The sequence below is a fragment of the Cetorhinus maximus genome, chromosome 30, assembly GCF_964194155.1.
Source record: "Cetorhinus maximus chromosome 30, sCetMax3.hap1.1, whole genome shotgun sequence".
Classification (NCBI taxonomy): Eukaryota; Metazoa; Chordata; class Chondrichthyes; order Lamniformes; family Cetorhinidae; genus Cetorhinus; species Cetorhinus maximus.
In genome coordinates this window covers 20,307,057-20,322,838 of record NC_135908.1, presented here as the reverse complement: position 1 = coordinate 20,322,838, position 15,782 = coordinate 20,307,057, and the positions used below count along the sequence as shown (strand labels likewise).

The following is a 15,782-nucleotide window of genomic DNA, read 5'->3' as shown; positions in this document are numbered from 1 at the left end:
GCTTTGTTTGAATTTGAAACAAAAGCTTGGCAGTTAGTTGCTCCCTGCTACATTCTCCATGGCAACTACCAATCACAGCCCATTTGCCAAACAATCGGCACTCTCTCTTCATGCAGTATAAATTGTTGTTCCTTTTACTGTTGGTTTATTCTTGTGTAGCTGTCCTGATGAGTGCAAGATGAAGAGCTTTGATATCATGTCTCTTTCACTAATAGTCAAGTTTATTTTTTATACATTCATGGGATGTGGGCATTGCTGGCTGGCACTTATTGTCCATCCCCAATTGCCCTTGTTCAGAGGGCATTTAAGAGTCAACCACATTGCTGTGGGTCTGGATTTACATGTAGGCCAGACCAGGTAAAGATGGCAGATTTCCTTCCCTAACAGACATTAGTGAACCAAACAGGTTTTTATGACAATCGGCAATGGTTTCACTGTCATCGTTAGACTTTTATTAATTCCAGATTTTTATTGGATTAAATTCCACCATCTGCTGTGGTGGGATAAGAACCCAGGTCCCCAGAGCATTGCTCCTAGGTTTCCAGGTTACCAGTCCAGTGACAATACCACACTGTTCTGTACTACCTAATGACCAATTGGCTGTTTCTAGGTTATGAATCAATTTGGTTCTTACAGGGTCAACAATCCCCTGCTTCCTAAGATGTTACATTATCATGGCTGATCTCTGATTAAATGAATGGGTTGAATGACCATAAGTTAGATACTGTGATACTGCTGACAGGGAGTTGTTATGTTTGTAAACTAAGTGCTATAAATTACTGCGGATGCTGGAAATCCAAAACAAAATAAAAACAGAATTACCTGGAAAAACTCAGCAAGTCTGGCAGCATCGGTGGAGAAGAAATCAGTCAACGTTTCGAGCCCTCATGGCCCTTCAGCAGAACTGAAGCATAGTTTCAACAAGGGAGAAATATAAATTGGTTTAAGGTGGGTGGGGGGGAAGAGACACATTGAGGGTGTGGTGTGAGCAGATAATCAAAAGATGTCAGAGACAAAAGGGTCAAAGAGGTGTTGAAGGTGGTGGTCTTTGTCTGAGAAAAGTGCTAATTAAGAATGCAAGACAGGATATTCAAAGTACAGCTCTAGTGGGGGTGGGGTGGAAAGACTAAAGGTTTTAGTTTTAGATTTAAAAATAATGGAAATAGGTGGGGAAAGAAGAATCTATATAAATTATTGAAAAAAAAGGCGGGTGGGGGGGGGGAAAGAAACGGGGTGGGGATGGGGGGAGGGGGAGTTTAAGATCTAAAGTTGTTGAATTCAATATTCAGCCCAGAAGGCTGTAAAGTGCCTAGTCGGAAGATGAGGTGCTGTTCCTCCAGTTTGCGTTGGGCTTCACTGGAACAATGCAGCAAGCCAAGGACAGACATGTGGGCAAGAGAACAGGGTGGAGTGTTAAAATGGCAAGCGACAGGGAGGTTTGGGTCTTTCTTGCGGACAGACCGCAGGTGTTCCGCAAAACGGTCGCCCAGTTTGCGTTTGGTCTCTCCAATGTAGAGGAGACCGCATTGGGAGCAACGAATGCAGTAGACTAAGTTAGGGGAAATGCAAGTGAAATGCTGCTTCACTTGAAAGGAGTGTTTGGGCCCTTGGACGGTGAGGAGAGAGGAAGTGAAGGGGCAGGTGTTGCATCTTCTGCGTGGGCATGGGGAGGTGCCATAAGTGGGGGTTGAGGAGTAGGGGGTGATGGAGGAGTGGACCAGGGTGTCCCGGAGGGAACGATCCCTACGGAATGCTGTCAAGGGGGGTGAAGGGAAGATGTGTTTGGTGGTGGCATCATGCTGGAGTTGGCGGAAATGGCGGAGGATGATCCTTTGAATGCGGAGGCTGGTGGGGTGATAAGTGAGGACAAGGGGGACCCTATCATGTTTCTGGGAAGGAGGAGAAGGCGTGAGGGAGGATGCGCGGGATATGGGCCGGACACGGTTGAGGGCCCTGTCAACGACCGTGGATGGAAAACCTCGGTTAAGGAAGAAGGAGGACATGTCCGAGGAGCTGTTTTTGAAGGTAGCGTCATCAGAACAGATGCGACGGAGGCGAAGGAACTGAGAGAATGGGATGGAGTCTTTACAGGAAGCGGGGTGTGAGGCTCTCTCTGAACTCACTGCACTCCGTTCTCTCAGGTCCAACCCCAACATTGTCATCAAACCCGCTGACAAGGGTGGTACTGTTGTTGTCTGGCGCATTGACCTCTACCTCGCGGAGGCTGAGCGTCAACTCGCAGACGTTTCCTCCTACCTCTCCCTGGACCATGACCCCACCACAGAACATCAAACCATTGTTTCCAGGACTGTCACTGACCTCATCTCCTCTGGAGATCTTCCTCCCACAGCTTCCAACTTGATAGTCGCCCAACCTCGGACGGCCCGCTTCTACCTCCTACCCAAAATCCACAAACAGAACTGTCCTGGCAGACCGATCGTGTCAGCCTGTTCCTGCCCCACGGAACTCATTTCTCGTTATCTTGACTCCCTTCTCTCTCCCCTTGTCCAGTCCCTTCCCACCTACATCCGTGATTCCTCTGACACCTTACGTCACATCAACAATTTCCAGTTCCCTGGCCCCAACCGCTTCCTCTTCACCATGGATGTCCAATCCCTCTACACCTCCATCCCCCACCAGGATGGTCTGAGGGCCCTTAGCTTCTTCCTTGAACAGAGGCCCCAACAATCCCCATCCACCACTACTCTCCTCCGTCTGGCTGAACTGGTTCTCACACTGAACAATTTCTCCTTTAACTCCTCTCACTTCCTCCAAATAAAAGGTGTGGCTATGGGTACCCGCATGGGCCCCAGCTATGCCTGTCTCTTTATGGGGTATGTGGAACATTCCTTGTTCCAGTCCTACTCCGGCCCCCTCCCACAACTCTTTCTCCGGTACATCGATGATTACTTCGGTGCTGCTTCATGCTCTCGTCGGGACCTGGAAAAATTTATTAATTTTGCTTCCAATCTCCACCCCTCCATCATCTTCACGTGGTCCATCTCTGACACTTCTCTTCCCTTCCTTGACCTCTCTGTCTCAATTTCTGATGATAGACTGTCCACCAATATCCATTACAAGCCTACCGACTCCCACAGCTACCTCGACTACAGCTCCTCACACCCCGCTTCCTGTAAAGACTCCATCCCATTCTCTCAGTTCCTTCGCCTCCGTCGCATCTGTTCAGATGACGCTACCTTCAAAAACAGCTCCTCGGACATGTCCTCCTTCTTCCTTAACCGAGGTTTTCCATCCACGGTCGTTGACAGGGCCCTCAACCGTGTCCGGCCCATATCCCGCGCATCCTCCCTCACGCCTTCTCCTCCTTCCCAGAAACATGATAGGGTCCCCCTTGTCCTCACTTATCACCCCACCAGCCTCCGCATTCAAAGGATCATCCTCCGCCATTTCCGCCAACTCCAGCATGATGCCACCACCAAACACATCTTCCCTTCACCCCCCTTGACAGCATTCCGTAGGGATCGTTCCCTCCGGGACACCCTGGTCCACTCCTCCATCACCCCCTACTCCTCAACCCCCACTTATGGCACCTCCCCATGCCCACGCAGAAGATGCAACACCTGCCCCTTCACTTCCTCTCTCCTCACCGTCCAAGGGCCCAAACACTCCTTTCAAGTGAAGCAGCATTTCACTTGCATTTCCCCTAACTTAGTCTACTGCATTCGTTGCTCCCAATGCGGTCTCCTCTACATTGGAGAGACCAAACGCAAACTGGGCGACCGTTTTGCGGAACACCTGCGGTCTGTCCGCAAGAAAGACCCAAACCTCCCTGTCGCTTGCCATTTTAACACTCCACCCTGTTCTCTTGCCCACATGTCTGTCCTTGGCTTGCTGCATTGTTCCAGTGAAGCCCAACGCAAACTGGAGGAACAGCACCTCATCTTCCGACTAGGCACTTTACAGCCTTCTGGGCTGAATATTGAATTCAACAACTTTAGATCTTAAACTCCCCCTCCCCCCATCCCCACCCCGTTTCTTTCCCCCCCCCCACCCGCCTTTTTTTTCAATAATTTATATAGATTCTTCTTTCCCCACCTATTTCCATTATTTTTAAATCTAAAACTAAAACCTTTAGTCTTTCCACCCCACCCCCACTAGAGCTGTACTTTGAATATCCTGTCTTGCATTCTTAATTAGCACTTTTCTCAGACAAAGACCACCACCTTCAACACCTCTTTGACCCTTTTGTCTCTGACATCTTTTGATTATCTGCTCACACCACACCCTCAATGTGTCTCTTCCCCCCCACCCACCTTAAACCAATTTATATTTCTCCCTTGTTGAAACTATGCTTCAGTTCTGCTGAAGGGCCATGAGGGCTCGAAACGTTGACTGATTTCTTCTCCACCGATGCTGCCAGACTTGCTGAGTTTTTCCAGGTAATTCTGTTTTTATTTTGTAAGTGCTATAAATGACCAATTCTCCTGTGACATTGGCTGCCAAGCAGTAGAAAGGGAGCTTTACTAGTGATGTACCTTATACTAGAAGTGCTTGATTGCTGGTGGGAGATGCTTCACTCTGTTATGTGTGAGTGTGTGTGTGTGCATATATGTGTGTGTGTGAGAGAGAGAGAGAGAGAGAGACAGAATAGTCCTGGCCAATATTCCCCCATGGTGGAGTAGCTTGCCGACTGTCATTGCCAAGGCTCACATGAAGAAGAGCCAGTGGGTGAAGTACTCAGAGGTGCTCGTGGGATTACACCCCAGGCAAAAAGCAAACACCTTCTGGATCAGTGCCAAGTGGCAGACACTAAAGGAAAATATAATTTCTTGCTCGTAACTTATTTCCATTCTATGGCACAGCTCCCCGCGGCAGTTGTACCAAACGCGTTTCATGATTTCCACTGGGAATGTTGTTTTGTAGGTTAGCTCGAACAGTGACAGGATACAGATGGAGCTGAAACGGAATGAGGGCAGATTTCTCGAAATCCCACCCCTGATGATTTGGGCTGGAAAAGGCCACAGAGGAGATTTACTAGAATGGTACCAGGCATTGGGGGGGTGGGGTTCAGTTACCTGAGGGGGCTTAAGAAGCTGGGGTTGTTCTCCTTCCATCAGCAAAGGCTAAGGGGCAATTTATTTATTTTTTTATTCATCCAGGTGTTCGTTGGCCAGGCCAGCATTTATTATCCCTAGTTGCCCTTGTTCAGAGTACATTTAAGAGTCTGGAGTAGGCCAGACACGATAAGGATGGCAGATTTCCTTCCCTAAAGGACATCAATGAACCAGAGAACAACTGATAATGGTTTCATGTCATCATTAGACTTTTAATTCCAGATTTTTATTGCATTCAAACTCCACCATCTTCTGTATGACCCTGGGTCTCTGGATTACCAGTCCAGCAGCAATACCACTTTGCCATCGCCTCCCCCATTACTGCTTCGATAGAGGTATTTAAAATCCTGACAAGTTTTGATAGAGTTAGTGGACAGAAACTGTTTCCATTGGCAGGAGGGTCAGTAACCAGAGGACCCAGGTTAAATATAATTGGCAAAAGAGTCAGAGGGGGAAAAGTAGAATTATTTTTAATGCTGTTTAACGTTGTTGTGGAATTCACGGTCTGAAGAGGGAGTGGAAGTAATATTAACTTTCAAAGAGAATTGGATCCCTACTTCAGGGAACCTTAACTTTAAAAAATGCAGGGCTATGGGAAAAAGGCGAATTGGGTAGATCTTTCAAAGAGGGAGGCAAAGGTAGGATGGGCCAAATGGCCTCATTCTGTGCTCTTCTGTCCAATTTTTAAAAATTCTTTCATGGGATGTGGGCATCGCTGGCTAGGCCAGCACTTATTGCCCATTCCAAAATATACCCGGACTCAAAAACACTGGCCTCAAGTGAAGGGGCACACTTGGGCCACCTGTAGACAATGAAACCAGTCAATCTTCCTAGGGTCAAATCCTGCAGCAGAGAGTTAGTATCACTTCATTAATAATAATAAAAACTGGAAAACTCAGCAGGTCTGGCAGCATGTGTGGAGAGAGACACAGAGTTAACGTTTCGAGTCCGTATGACTCTTCTTCAGAGCTAAAGAGTCACTTCACCGTTGGGATTAAAGTGATTTGTTTCAAAATGATTAACTAATGCTCCTTAAAATAATTTCCCCACTTCAATAATTATTATTACTCCCCTCTTTAGGAATTCCTGTGCTACCATTATTTCCAGATGTTGACAGCGGGCATGTGCCCAGCTATCCGCTCTCAGTGAATGCCATTCTCCCTTCCGCTCATGGGGCCACAGTGATCTCCATTGCTTTTCTGGGGTGGGGAGTTCAGATGGGCTGAGTGGCCTCCCTCTTCTGTATTTACCTCATAGAATCAGAGGGATTCCAGCACAGGGGGCCCAGTCAGCCCGTCGCCCCCTCAACCAGAGTCGCGTTCCCCAGGAGCGAACCCCCAGAATTTCTTCAGCAATGGAAGCATCTCACAGCCAATCAGCTTCTGGCGAGGGCCCGACTGAGATCAGGAATCTGGTGACGAATCCTGGGAATGGACCTGCACTCAAGCCCAAGAAGCAGTTGCGTTTATGTAGCACCCTTTACAACCACAGGGTGTCCTTGAGTGCTTTACATCCTAGCAAGTCACTTTACAAGTGTTGTCCACTGTTATAATGAACCACACTCAGGTATAACACATTGTTGGACCAATACAGTGAGCTGATGCTGGATGGTTTATGGGCCATTTTGTGTTAATAGCGCAGAAGGAAAGGTAGATCACCCACATCAGTGATGGGGAAACTATTGGAAGCGATTCTGAGGGACAGAATTAATCTACACTTGGAGAGGCAGGGATTAATCGAGGACAGTCAGAATGGTTTAGTTAAGGGGAGGTCATGTCTGACCAATTTGATTGAATTTTTTGGAGAGGTGACCAGGTGTGTAGATGAGGGCAATGGATTTGACGTAGTCTACTTGGACTTCAGCAAGGCTTTTGATAAGGCCCCGCATGGGAGACTGATAACGAAGGTAAGAGCCCATGGGATCCAAGGCAATTTGGCAAATTGGATCCAGAATTGGCTGTGTGGCAGGAAGCAGAGGGTGATGGTCAAGGGGTGTTTTTGTGACTGGTAGCCTGTGTCCAGTGGGGTTCCACAGGGATCAGTGTTGGGTCCCTTGCTGTTTCTGGTATATATGAACGATTTAGACTTGAATGTAGGAGGGTTGATCAGTAAGTTCACGGATGACACGAAAATTAGTGGGGTGGTAAATAGTGAGGAGGATAGCCTCAGATTACAGGAGGATATAGACAGGCTGGTCAGATGGGCTGATCAGTGGCAAATGGAATTTAATCTGGATAATTGTGAGGTGAAGCACTTGGGCAGGACAAACAAGGCACGGGAATACACGATGAATGGTAGGACCCTGGGAAGTACCGAGGATCGGAGGGACCTTGGTGTACATGTCCACCGGTCCCTTAAGGTAGCGGGACAGGTAGATAAGGTGGTTAAGAAGGCAAAAGGGATACTTGCCTTTATTTGCTGAGGCATAGAATATAAGAGCAGAGAGGTTATGCTGGAACTGTATAAAATGCTGGTTAGGCCACAGCTAGAGTATTGCGTGCAGTTCTGGAATCCACATTATAGGAAGGATGCGATTGCACTAGAGAGAGTGTAAGGATTTACCAGGATGTTGCCTGGGCTGGAGAGTTTTAGTTATGAGGAGAGATTGGATAGACTGGGGTTATTTTCCATGGAGCAGAGGAAATTGAGGGGAGACATGATTGAGGTGTATAAAATTATGAGGGGCATAGATAGGGTAGACAGGAAGGAACTTTTCCCCTTGGTGGAGGGATCAATAACCAGGGGGCATAGATTTAAGGTAAGGGGCAGGAGGTTTAGAGGGGGTGTGAGGAAGAATTTTTTTCACCCAGAGGGTGGTGGGAATCTTGAACCCACTGCCTGAAAGGGTGGTAGAGGCAGAAACCCTCATAACATTGAAGAAGTATTTGGGTGTGCACTTGCAATGCCATGGCATACAAGGCTATGGGCCTAGTGCTGGAAAATGGGATTAGAATAGTTAGGTACTTGTTTGACCGGCGCAGACTCGATGGGCCGAAGGGCCTTTTTCTGTGCTGTAGACCTCTATGGCTCTATGACTATGACTGATCAATGAATAAATGCCAGAGTCTTGCAAAGGTTTGGGTTTCTCAGCAGCTTTTTAATTTAAGTTTTAGTACAATAAATTAACCTGCCCAAGCAGTCCCGTAGGCAGCCATGTAATACTGCACAACCAAACACAGCCACTGGAAAGACAACACCAGCAGGGAACCAGTTACCAACAAAACACACAGTTAACTGCATGAAGGAATAGGTCCTCTCTCTCTCTCTCACCCTTAACAACAGAGGAGGCAGGTGGGGGAAATCAGGGTTTTATTACTGTCTCTATGTCGGTGTTATCTCACTGTCAGTGTACAATTCTGGTGATCTTAACCATGATTTCAGGAAACGTCGCAATATGTTCAGAGTTAGGTTCTGGGAGCCGGGGTGTGGTTTTTTTGGGAGGAATGGCCTGCGGGAACAATTGCCTTACCCTACGAGGTGACCAGTAAAGAGAGGGGAAAAGAGTCCTGTGTCCCAGCTCTTGGTTGGAAACCGGAGCGTTGGGGGGTGAGTGACTTCGCTCCTCCCAGGCTCATTCGCCAGTCCGAGCCAAGGCCAGATCTGGAACCCACCTGCAGGGTTAGGTAGAAGTCAGAGCCCATGATGTTGAGGGATGGAATTTATATTTCTCACATCGACCTCTGTCATGGGGGAGGATGGAGGAGAAACTCTGAACGCCTCACCACAGTCCGAAACTTCAACTGGTTTTTCTACCAAGGAGGTGTGGCGTCAACCTGCCAAAGACCCCCCCCAACCCCACACACACACCGCCCCCCCCAACCCCAGCCCCCCCCACCCCCACCCCAACCCCACAAGTGTGGTCCCTTCTTTCTCACCCATGGATGTGTGAGGGGTAGTGGGCACATTCTGCAGTTGTCCTCGGCCTTCTCTATAAGGATCTGCTCTCAATTTGAAAATTCGAGCCAGGCCGTTGGGTGAAACCAGGGAAATGTTTTCCTCACACACATGCTAGTGGAAATTTGGAACTCTCAGCCTCTGAAAAAGCTGTGGCTTTTGAGATTAATCAAAATCTTCGGAGTGTTCGATTTTTGTTAGGGGAAGGCATCAAGGGATCGAAGACACAAAGACGGGGAGATGGGAGTTGAGGTGCGGATCCGCTGCGCTCTCATTAAATGGTGGAGTAGGTGAGGGGCTGAATGGCCTCCTCCTGTTCCTAATGCTCCTTCCTCCACACAGAATTTTGGATGGTGAAAATGAATTGCAATTGGAGAAGTTATTAAAAGATGTCTTCTATACCTTCCTTGTATGGAGAAGACAAGAAGAAATTGCAGGGATGTGTGGAAGAAGTGGAGAGCTGGGACTAATTGGATAACACTTCAAAAGAGCCAGTTCAAAGTAGATGGGCTGAGTGGCCTGTTCCTGTGCTGTCCTGTTCTATGACTCTATGCAGAGTCCATGTTGAGAATATGTGCTACAATGCATGACATGAGAACAATTCTGTCTTTTCACAAAAGGAGTTTTAAACACATCTTAATTGCTAAATGTTTGGCCAGCATTCCATTTTAACTTCCAATTGTGTTTATAACGATCAGCTTTGTGCAGTACAACTTTAATTCAACAGTGTTACAGGAAGCCCTATTTGTCAAGAGCTTAAATAGTTTGTTCGTAGGGATGCAATGCTCACACGTTTTGTGTTTCTGGAGAGTTCAGTACAAATTAAATATAATTAAAAAGCACATGAAAATAGAATAAACATTTGCAACTTCGGATCAGAACAGTGTAGAACATTTTTCAGATAGTGTTGTAGAATGTTCGGTATGCAGCTACCTCTAAACTAAAAATCCATTTTCCCGTTACATAAATCCCTATTTTCCACATATTTGATGGGAATTATCTATGCCGGGCGTATCCAACAGGTTGATGTGATGCGTCAGAGTGTGTGGGCAAAGAGAGTCGGCACACTTCCTGCTTTTTGTGTGCAAGTTTGCTTCTTGATTTCAATCTAGACTGCTGGCTAGCAGCTTCTCCACCAGCGAGTCCTCTGCTGTCACTCCTCATGACAACACGCTCACGTCCCTCACGTACCTGGGTTAAAGCTTCAGAGGAACGCGGAGCAGGTTTGACCTCAGGCACGCGGTGTGCAGGCGCACAGGTGTGTGAGACATGTGCTGGCGCTCATAAACCAAACTCGCAGTCATGGGTGAAAAGCTCTACTGCCTTGTGGATTCCGCGAGGGAGGTGAATGGCTAAAGGGGTAACCGCTGGCAAAAAAAACTGGAGTGGATATCCGAATATGTCACCTTTCTAGAAGCTCCTTTCACTAATTCAGTGCCAATTGCAGTGATCTACATTCCTTTGGCGGCCAAGAGGCCTGATGTTCGGGCAGTCCAAAGTGTCCATTAACTTTGCCCAAGCTCACACCCAAGAGAGGACACTCCAGTTTCGCTGCAGTGTTAACACAACACGGGAGGACGGCAGTTACAGTGTTTAACCACCAGGGCGCAAACCATCACCTCACGAGCTGGAAGGCTGCCAAAGAATGTCCATGCCGATTTCTCATGTTACATTTACCCTCGCTCTGGCGGAGGCTGCAGTGTCACCAGTGGTGGGAGGGTGTAATTACAGTGTGACGTTTACATGGGCAGTTTCCATCACAATTTAAAAGGTAGATAGAAAAAATAAGGACAAAATGTATGACTCTAAATTGGGGGGGGGGGGGGGGGGGGGGAGGTGAATGACATCAACATGACCGAGTCCAATTAATGCCTTTTAACAAACTCACTTCATCTAAAGATTACACTTTGGTTTTGACTCCCTTTGTGAAATAGCACAGGTGATTGATTAGTATGTTATTAAAAGCACTGAGTTGGAGTCTTTTTTTTGTATAATTTAGGCTATTGCCTCATTAGAAATCTATTTAGTTCTTGGATCCATGTGATCCACAGCTCCTTTATTCTAATCATCTTATTGGCCAATGGGAGCCACATGGCTGTTCTTATCATTAGTCAAAGTGATTGCTATTGGCCAATCTTTACCTGCAAACACTCTGCGGGTCTCTTAGCCTCTCTCGCAGCCCAACCCCAGGCACGTATCTTGCTCAGGTCCAGGGCCTGTTCCTTGGCTTTCCATTTTGGAAAACCCCCGCCTAAAACTGATTCCTCTGTCATAAAAACAGGTAATGCTGGAAAAAACTCAGCAGGTCTGGCCGCATCTGTGGAGAGAGAATTAGAGTTAATGTTTCAAGTCCATATGACGCTTCTCCAGAGCTGAAGAGAGGATTCCTCTGTCTCTGGTCCCAACACCTCACCCAGACTCACACCTACAGCATCTCCCTAAGTGTCACTTAGAGGGACTGGGTGCCTCCTGTCTCAGGGCTGCCTACCACCAGCCAACCCAAGGGGGTATCTCAGCGAACAGGCAAGTGCCCATGATATCCCACAATCCCTGTCCCAGTAAGGCCCAAGAAAGAGGCTGGCTTGCTGCTGCTGATGGAGAAAGTTGAGGCATTACCCAAGGAATTCTCAAGCTGAGGGGAAATTGAGAAAGATGTGTCTTAAAAGAACATCCCCGTAATAAATGCGGCAATGGTATTTGGAACTGTTAATGCAAAAGGCATTTTTTTTTTCATTCTTGGCCATCAAAATGGAAAATATTGATTCTTACAGGGACATGCGGCCATTTTGGGCTGCTTAGCAGGGAGTGTAGTTTGCTGATGGTTTAGACTTAGTTTGATGTACATCACATCGGCAAACCAATCACAATTCTACAAGAGACCAGCCCAGGAGACGGAGTACCTCATTGTTAAAGCGAAATCAGTCCAGGAGACCAAAGTGAGGAGAGGGCGGGGGGACACTAAAAGCCTGGTCAAAGTGGTAGGGTTTAAGTAAGGTCTTAATGGAGAGAGAGAGAGTTGGAGGGAGGAAATACCAAAAGGAGTAAGCACTCGTCATTAAAATCCGATCACCTGACCTCATTACAGCGAGTATCTCAAATAGAACTGGGGGGAAAATCCCTTATTCAGGGGCCCTGACCACCAGTAGAGTTCAAATTCTTCAATGGAGCGGGGACAGGACAAAGGGCTGGATGCTCAACTTTTATCAATGTCAGGAGAATGAAGAAACGCAGTCACCTTCCCTTCACTCAGGGTCCCATGTATGATAGGAGGGATACGGGAAAGAGGGATGCCAACTGCGATTGACTGTATTCCTGGAGGTTTCATTAGATGACTTTCCCCCACTTTCCCCCAATCCAGCCACGAATCAGCCAACACATCCATCCTCGTGATGCACGGCCTTCCTAGGCCAATTGGAAAGCAACAAGACTCATTACCCAATTAGGTGATGCTTGACTATCAGCCAAAGAGCGTTTATCCACCCCCACCACCCCCCCACCATTTTCCATATTTTTTAATATCTGGTAAAGAGAAATGTTCAAAGAAAATGACAATAAAACAACTTTTCTTAATGTCCCGATGATTTTCTTTCTCCGGGGTTGCATACAGTAGTGTCCTGGAGATTGATCTTCAATTCCTGGAGACTCCAGGCCAATCCCGGAGGGTTGGCAAACCAAATTGGAGAAGGTTCCCCTCCTAACTAAGTGGATGCTGTTTTCCGTCTGTGGGGCTGATTCTCCTGCGGTCAGCGGGGTTTCTTGAGCAGCTTGAGGATTGCAAGAACCAGGAGGCAGCCCCTCCCCTCCCGCGTCCCCCTTCCAAACCCCATGAGACGGAGAGACGTCTGAGCTGCCTCAGTGGGTCAGCGCCTGCATTATGTCTTTCACCATCATCGTGCCAATCACCATCTTCTCGCAGCTTATTGTCAGTTGGGCCACGCCGCCATCTTTGGTTACCAGGGTAACGAGAACCAAAGCGCCGCCACTCACCGTTCGGGCAGCGAACCTACCAGGAGAGAGCAGACAAAGCCTGTTTAAAGGCAGTTTTTAATAGCACACGTCACAGGTCCCAACGAAGGAGCAAACCCTCTGACCGAAAGTCTTCGATTGGGCAGTGACTGCATTTATGTTTAAATACAAAATTACTAATAGTGATTAAAGATTGCATTTTTAAATAACTTTGGCTTCTGCACATAGTTCCCAGTACTCAACACCTGGCCACACTTGGGTGGTGATGGGGGGGGGGTGGGGAGCCATTGAGGTTTCCAGCACAGGAGGCCATTCAGCCCACTGTGGCTGTGCTAACCCTTTGCTACAGTTAATCTGACTGCCCCCCTCCCCCATTCTTCTCCACCGCATCTGTTTAAACATTTTCCCTCTTAAAAGGTGCAAGAGGCCATTCCTTCAACTGCTCCCTCTGGCAAGATGATGTCTCACACCTCCAGATGAGCACCGTCTAGGAGACAAATCTCTTTCATTCTTGCAATTCAGTATAGATTGGCAGGTAGATCAGTTCTTGGACAATTCGGAGATAATGTCACAAAGCCTCATGAATAAACCGTATCTTATATCCACCAGCTGGGCTAACCATACTCGCACAGTGGAAAAAAGATAACAGTGCAACATTACCGGTCTCACACTCCTGTAGCAGTTTGTGTTTTGATCCAATTATCATTCCTCAGAGTTAATGTCTTGTCAATTACATGTTTAAGGTTTGTTAGTGTCAATCACATTGTTAAAATTCAGGGAAACAGGTGATGGGTATTAATTGTCTTTGAGCACATATAAATAGGGGATTCGAGGGGGTCCTCTGACCCGACTGTCTGCCCCTCTACCGTGGCTATATTCGTGGCCCGGAGGTCCTGGAGAGGGAGTACGCTGCATTGACCGGTGCGCTAGAGGCTTTCCATGACCAGCGGGCACCGCGGGGGCTGGGGTGCACCATCACCAGCGGAAATTACATTTTGATTTAATTTTGTAAGTTTCCTTTCATGTTTTTGTTTTAGTTACAGTTCCCCACCAGAGGCTGTCACCCCTTATTGATTTTTAGTTTACTTTACGGATTTTGTTTTTCAAAAAAAAAAGGGTATAAATAGGGGATAGCTGGGACACTGGGTGTGTGGGACGAGAGCTGTGAGACTGAACAAGTCAATAAACTCTCTCAATAAAGGAAAGCTCCATGTCTTGGTTTTGGCTTCACCAACCGGCTTGGATTCTGTTAACACTATAGGGGGCATTAGTGTGTGCTGTGATAGGTCTCTCAGTATATGGATAGGTTAGTATCATGCCAATGTTGCTCTACTGAAGCTGATCCATATTCATTTCCTGCATTCATGCCATCTTATTCTGATAGAAATATTGGATGGGCATTTTTTGCAAGCATCTTCACAGATGTTCCTTTCTAGTTTCTCCTCCCTTCAAGACGCCCACTCCTAAGCAGTTGCTGAGGGATATCTAATAGCCCGTAGGCTTTTTGCCTTGTCCATATAGGGAAAGACCAGACCTAGAACCTCCACTAGTGTTACAGCCAGGATTGGGAATGTACCACTGTGACGATCCTGGGACGCTATGCTGCAGTATCATTGTTTCACCAGTAGGCCGTGTAATTTGGATACTTGAAAACACAGAATCAGGCCATTCGGCCCAGCACGTCCATGTCAGTGAGTCTCCTCCCACTTCATCCTACCCAATCAGCCTATTCTTTTCTCCCTTGTGTATTTATCTAGCTTCCCCTTAAATGCACCTATGCTATTTATGCTATGCGACCAGGAGTAACGAATTTGAATGCGATTGGCAAACAAATTGCTTCTGAAGGATCATTTTTATTCATTTCAATTTTTGTCCCCATCCCTGATGAATGCACTAACTCGTGGTGAGGTCGGGTTCCACAAGTGACAGTCGTGTTTTGATACATTGTCGAACTGACCATTTATTCTGGCTCGGGGCAAGATAATGACATTCTTGAAGGATCGTTCCAAATGAAACCTTCATCGTCATCATCTTCAATCTGCCTACATCTAAAATAAACAGTCGCTTTGTAGTACAGAACTTGAATCTTGCTGAAAAGAGAGACATTTTGCTGAAGCTTTTTATCTTGAACTCATCAGGACAAATGCAGGAATGCCAAATTTCAAACAAATCACAACAATTTATACTGCAGGAGAAAAGGGTGCTGATTGGTTCCCTGTTGCTTTCTCCATGACAACACCTCAGCCAATCAGAGTTGGCTTGCCAACCAATCATCACTCTTTTCTCCTGTGTTATAAATTGTTGTGATCATTTGAAATTTGACACCTATTTCTTTGTCTAGTTGAAATCATTCCCCACACCCCACAATAAAAGCTGGTAAAGTAAAACTCCAGCAAATGGTCAGTTCAGGCCCCTCCATTTACCTGTATTCATTGTCCAGTCCACAGGGCACACGCCCAAGGTTAGCAGTAGACATCACCTGCTGGACAATGGCTTGGTCGCTCCGGCATTTCTCTGGGAGGGTCAGTTTCTCCTTAATTTCATTCATTCCCATCAGTTTCCCTATGTCACAGAGAGAGAGCTGGGTTAGGCCACTTCTGAAATGCCTCAATTTCCCGCCCCTATCCCTTAACGAAACAAAGATGCTTTCCTTATCGAGAAACAAAGTCAATGAAACTCAGGCCTGTTCTGGGTGGAGCTGGAAACCCACATGCTGAACAAGGGGGCGTTTATGGAATTAACAGGGTCTCTGCTCTCCCCTTTCTCAGTTTGTCACACCGTGGATTATTCCTTGGCTAGGGAGGACCTGCTGACAGCAAAACTGAGATTGGGAAACACTTTGATCCT

General features: G+C 47.0%; 1 protein-coding gene across 4 annotated transcripts in view; it reads right to left on the bottom strand.

Annotated features, from left to right (window-relative positions):
* Window positions 1-11,700: 11,700 nt before the first annotated feature.
* LOC144670129 (AP-3 complex subunit beta-2-like) overlaps window positions 11,701-15,782 on the bottom strand; it is a 71,981-nt gene continuing 67,899 nt past the window's right edge. For all 4 annotated transcript variants that reach the window (XM_078532579.1, XM_078532580.1, XM_078532581.1 and 1 more), the window contains 2 exons: window positions 15,359-15,497; window positions 11,701-12,972 (listed from right to left, as the gene is read on the bottom strand). In XM_078532579.1, coding sequence (XP_078388705.1) covers window positions 12,822-12,972; window positions 15,359-15,497 — 290 coding nt within the window. In that variant the 3' untranslated portion in view covers window positions 11,701-12,821. The remainder of the gene's footprint in view (window positions 12,973-15,358; window positions 15,498-15,782) is intronic.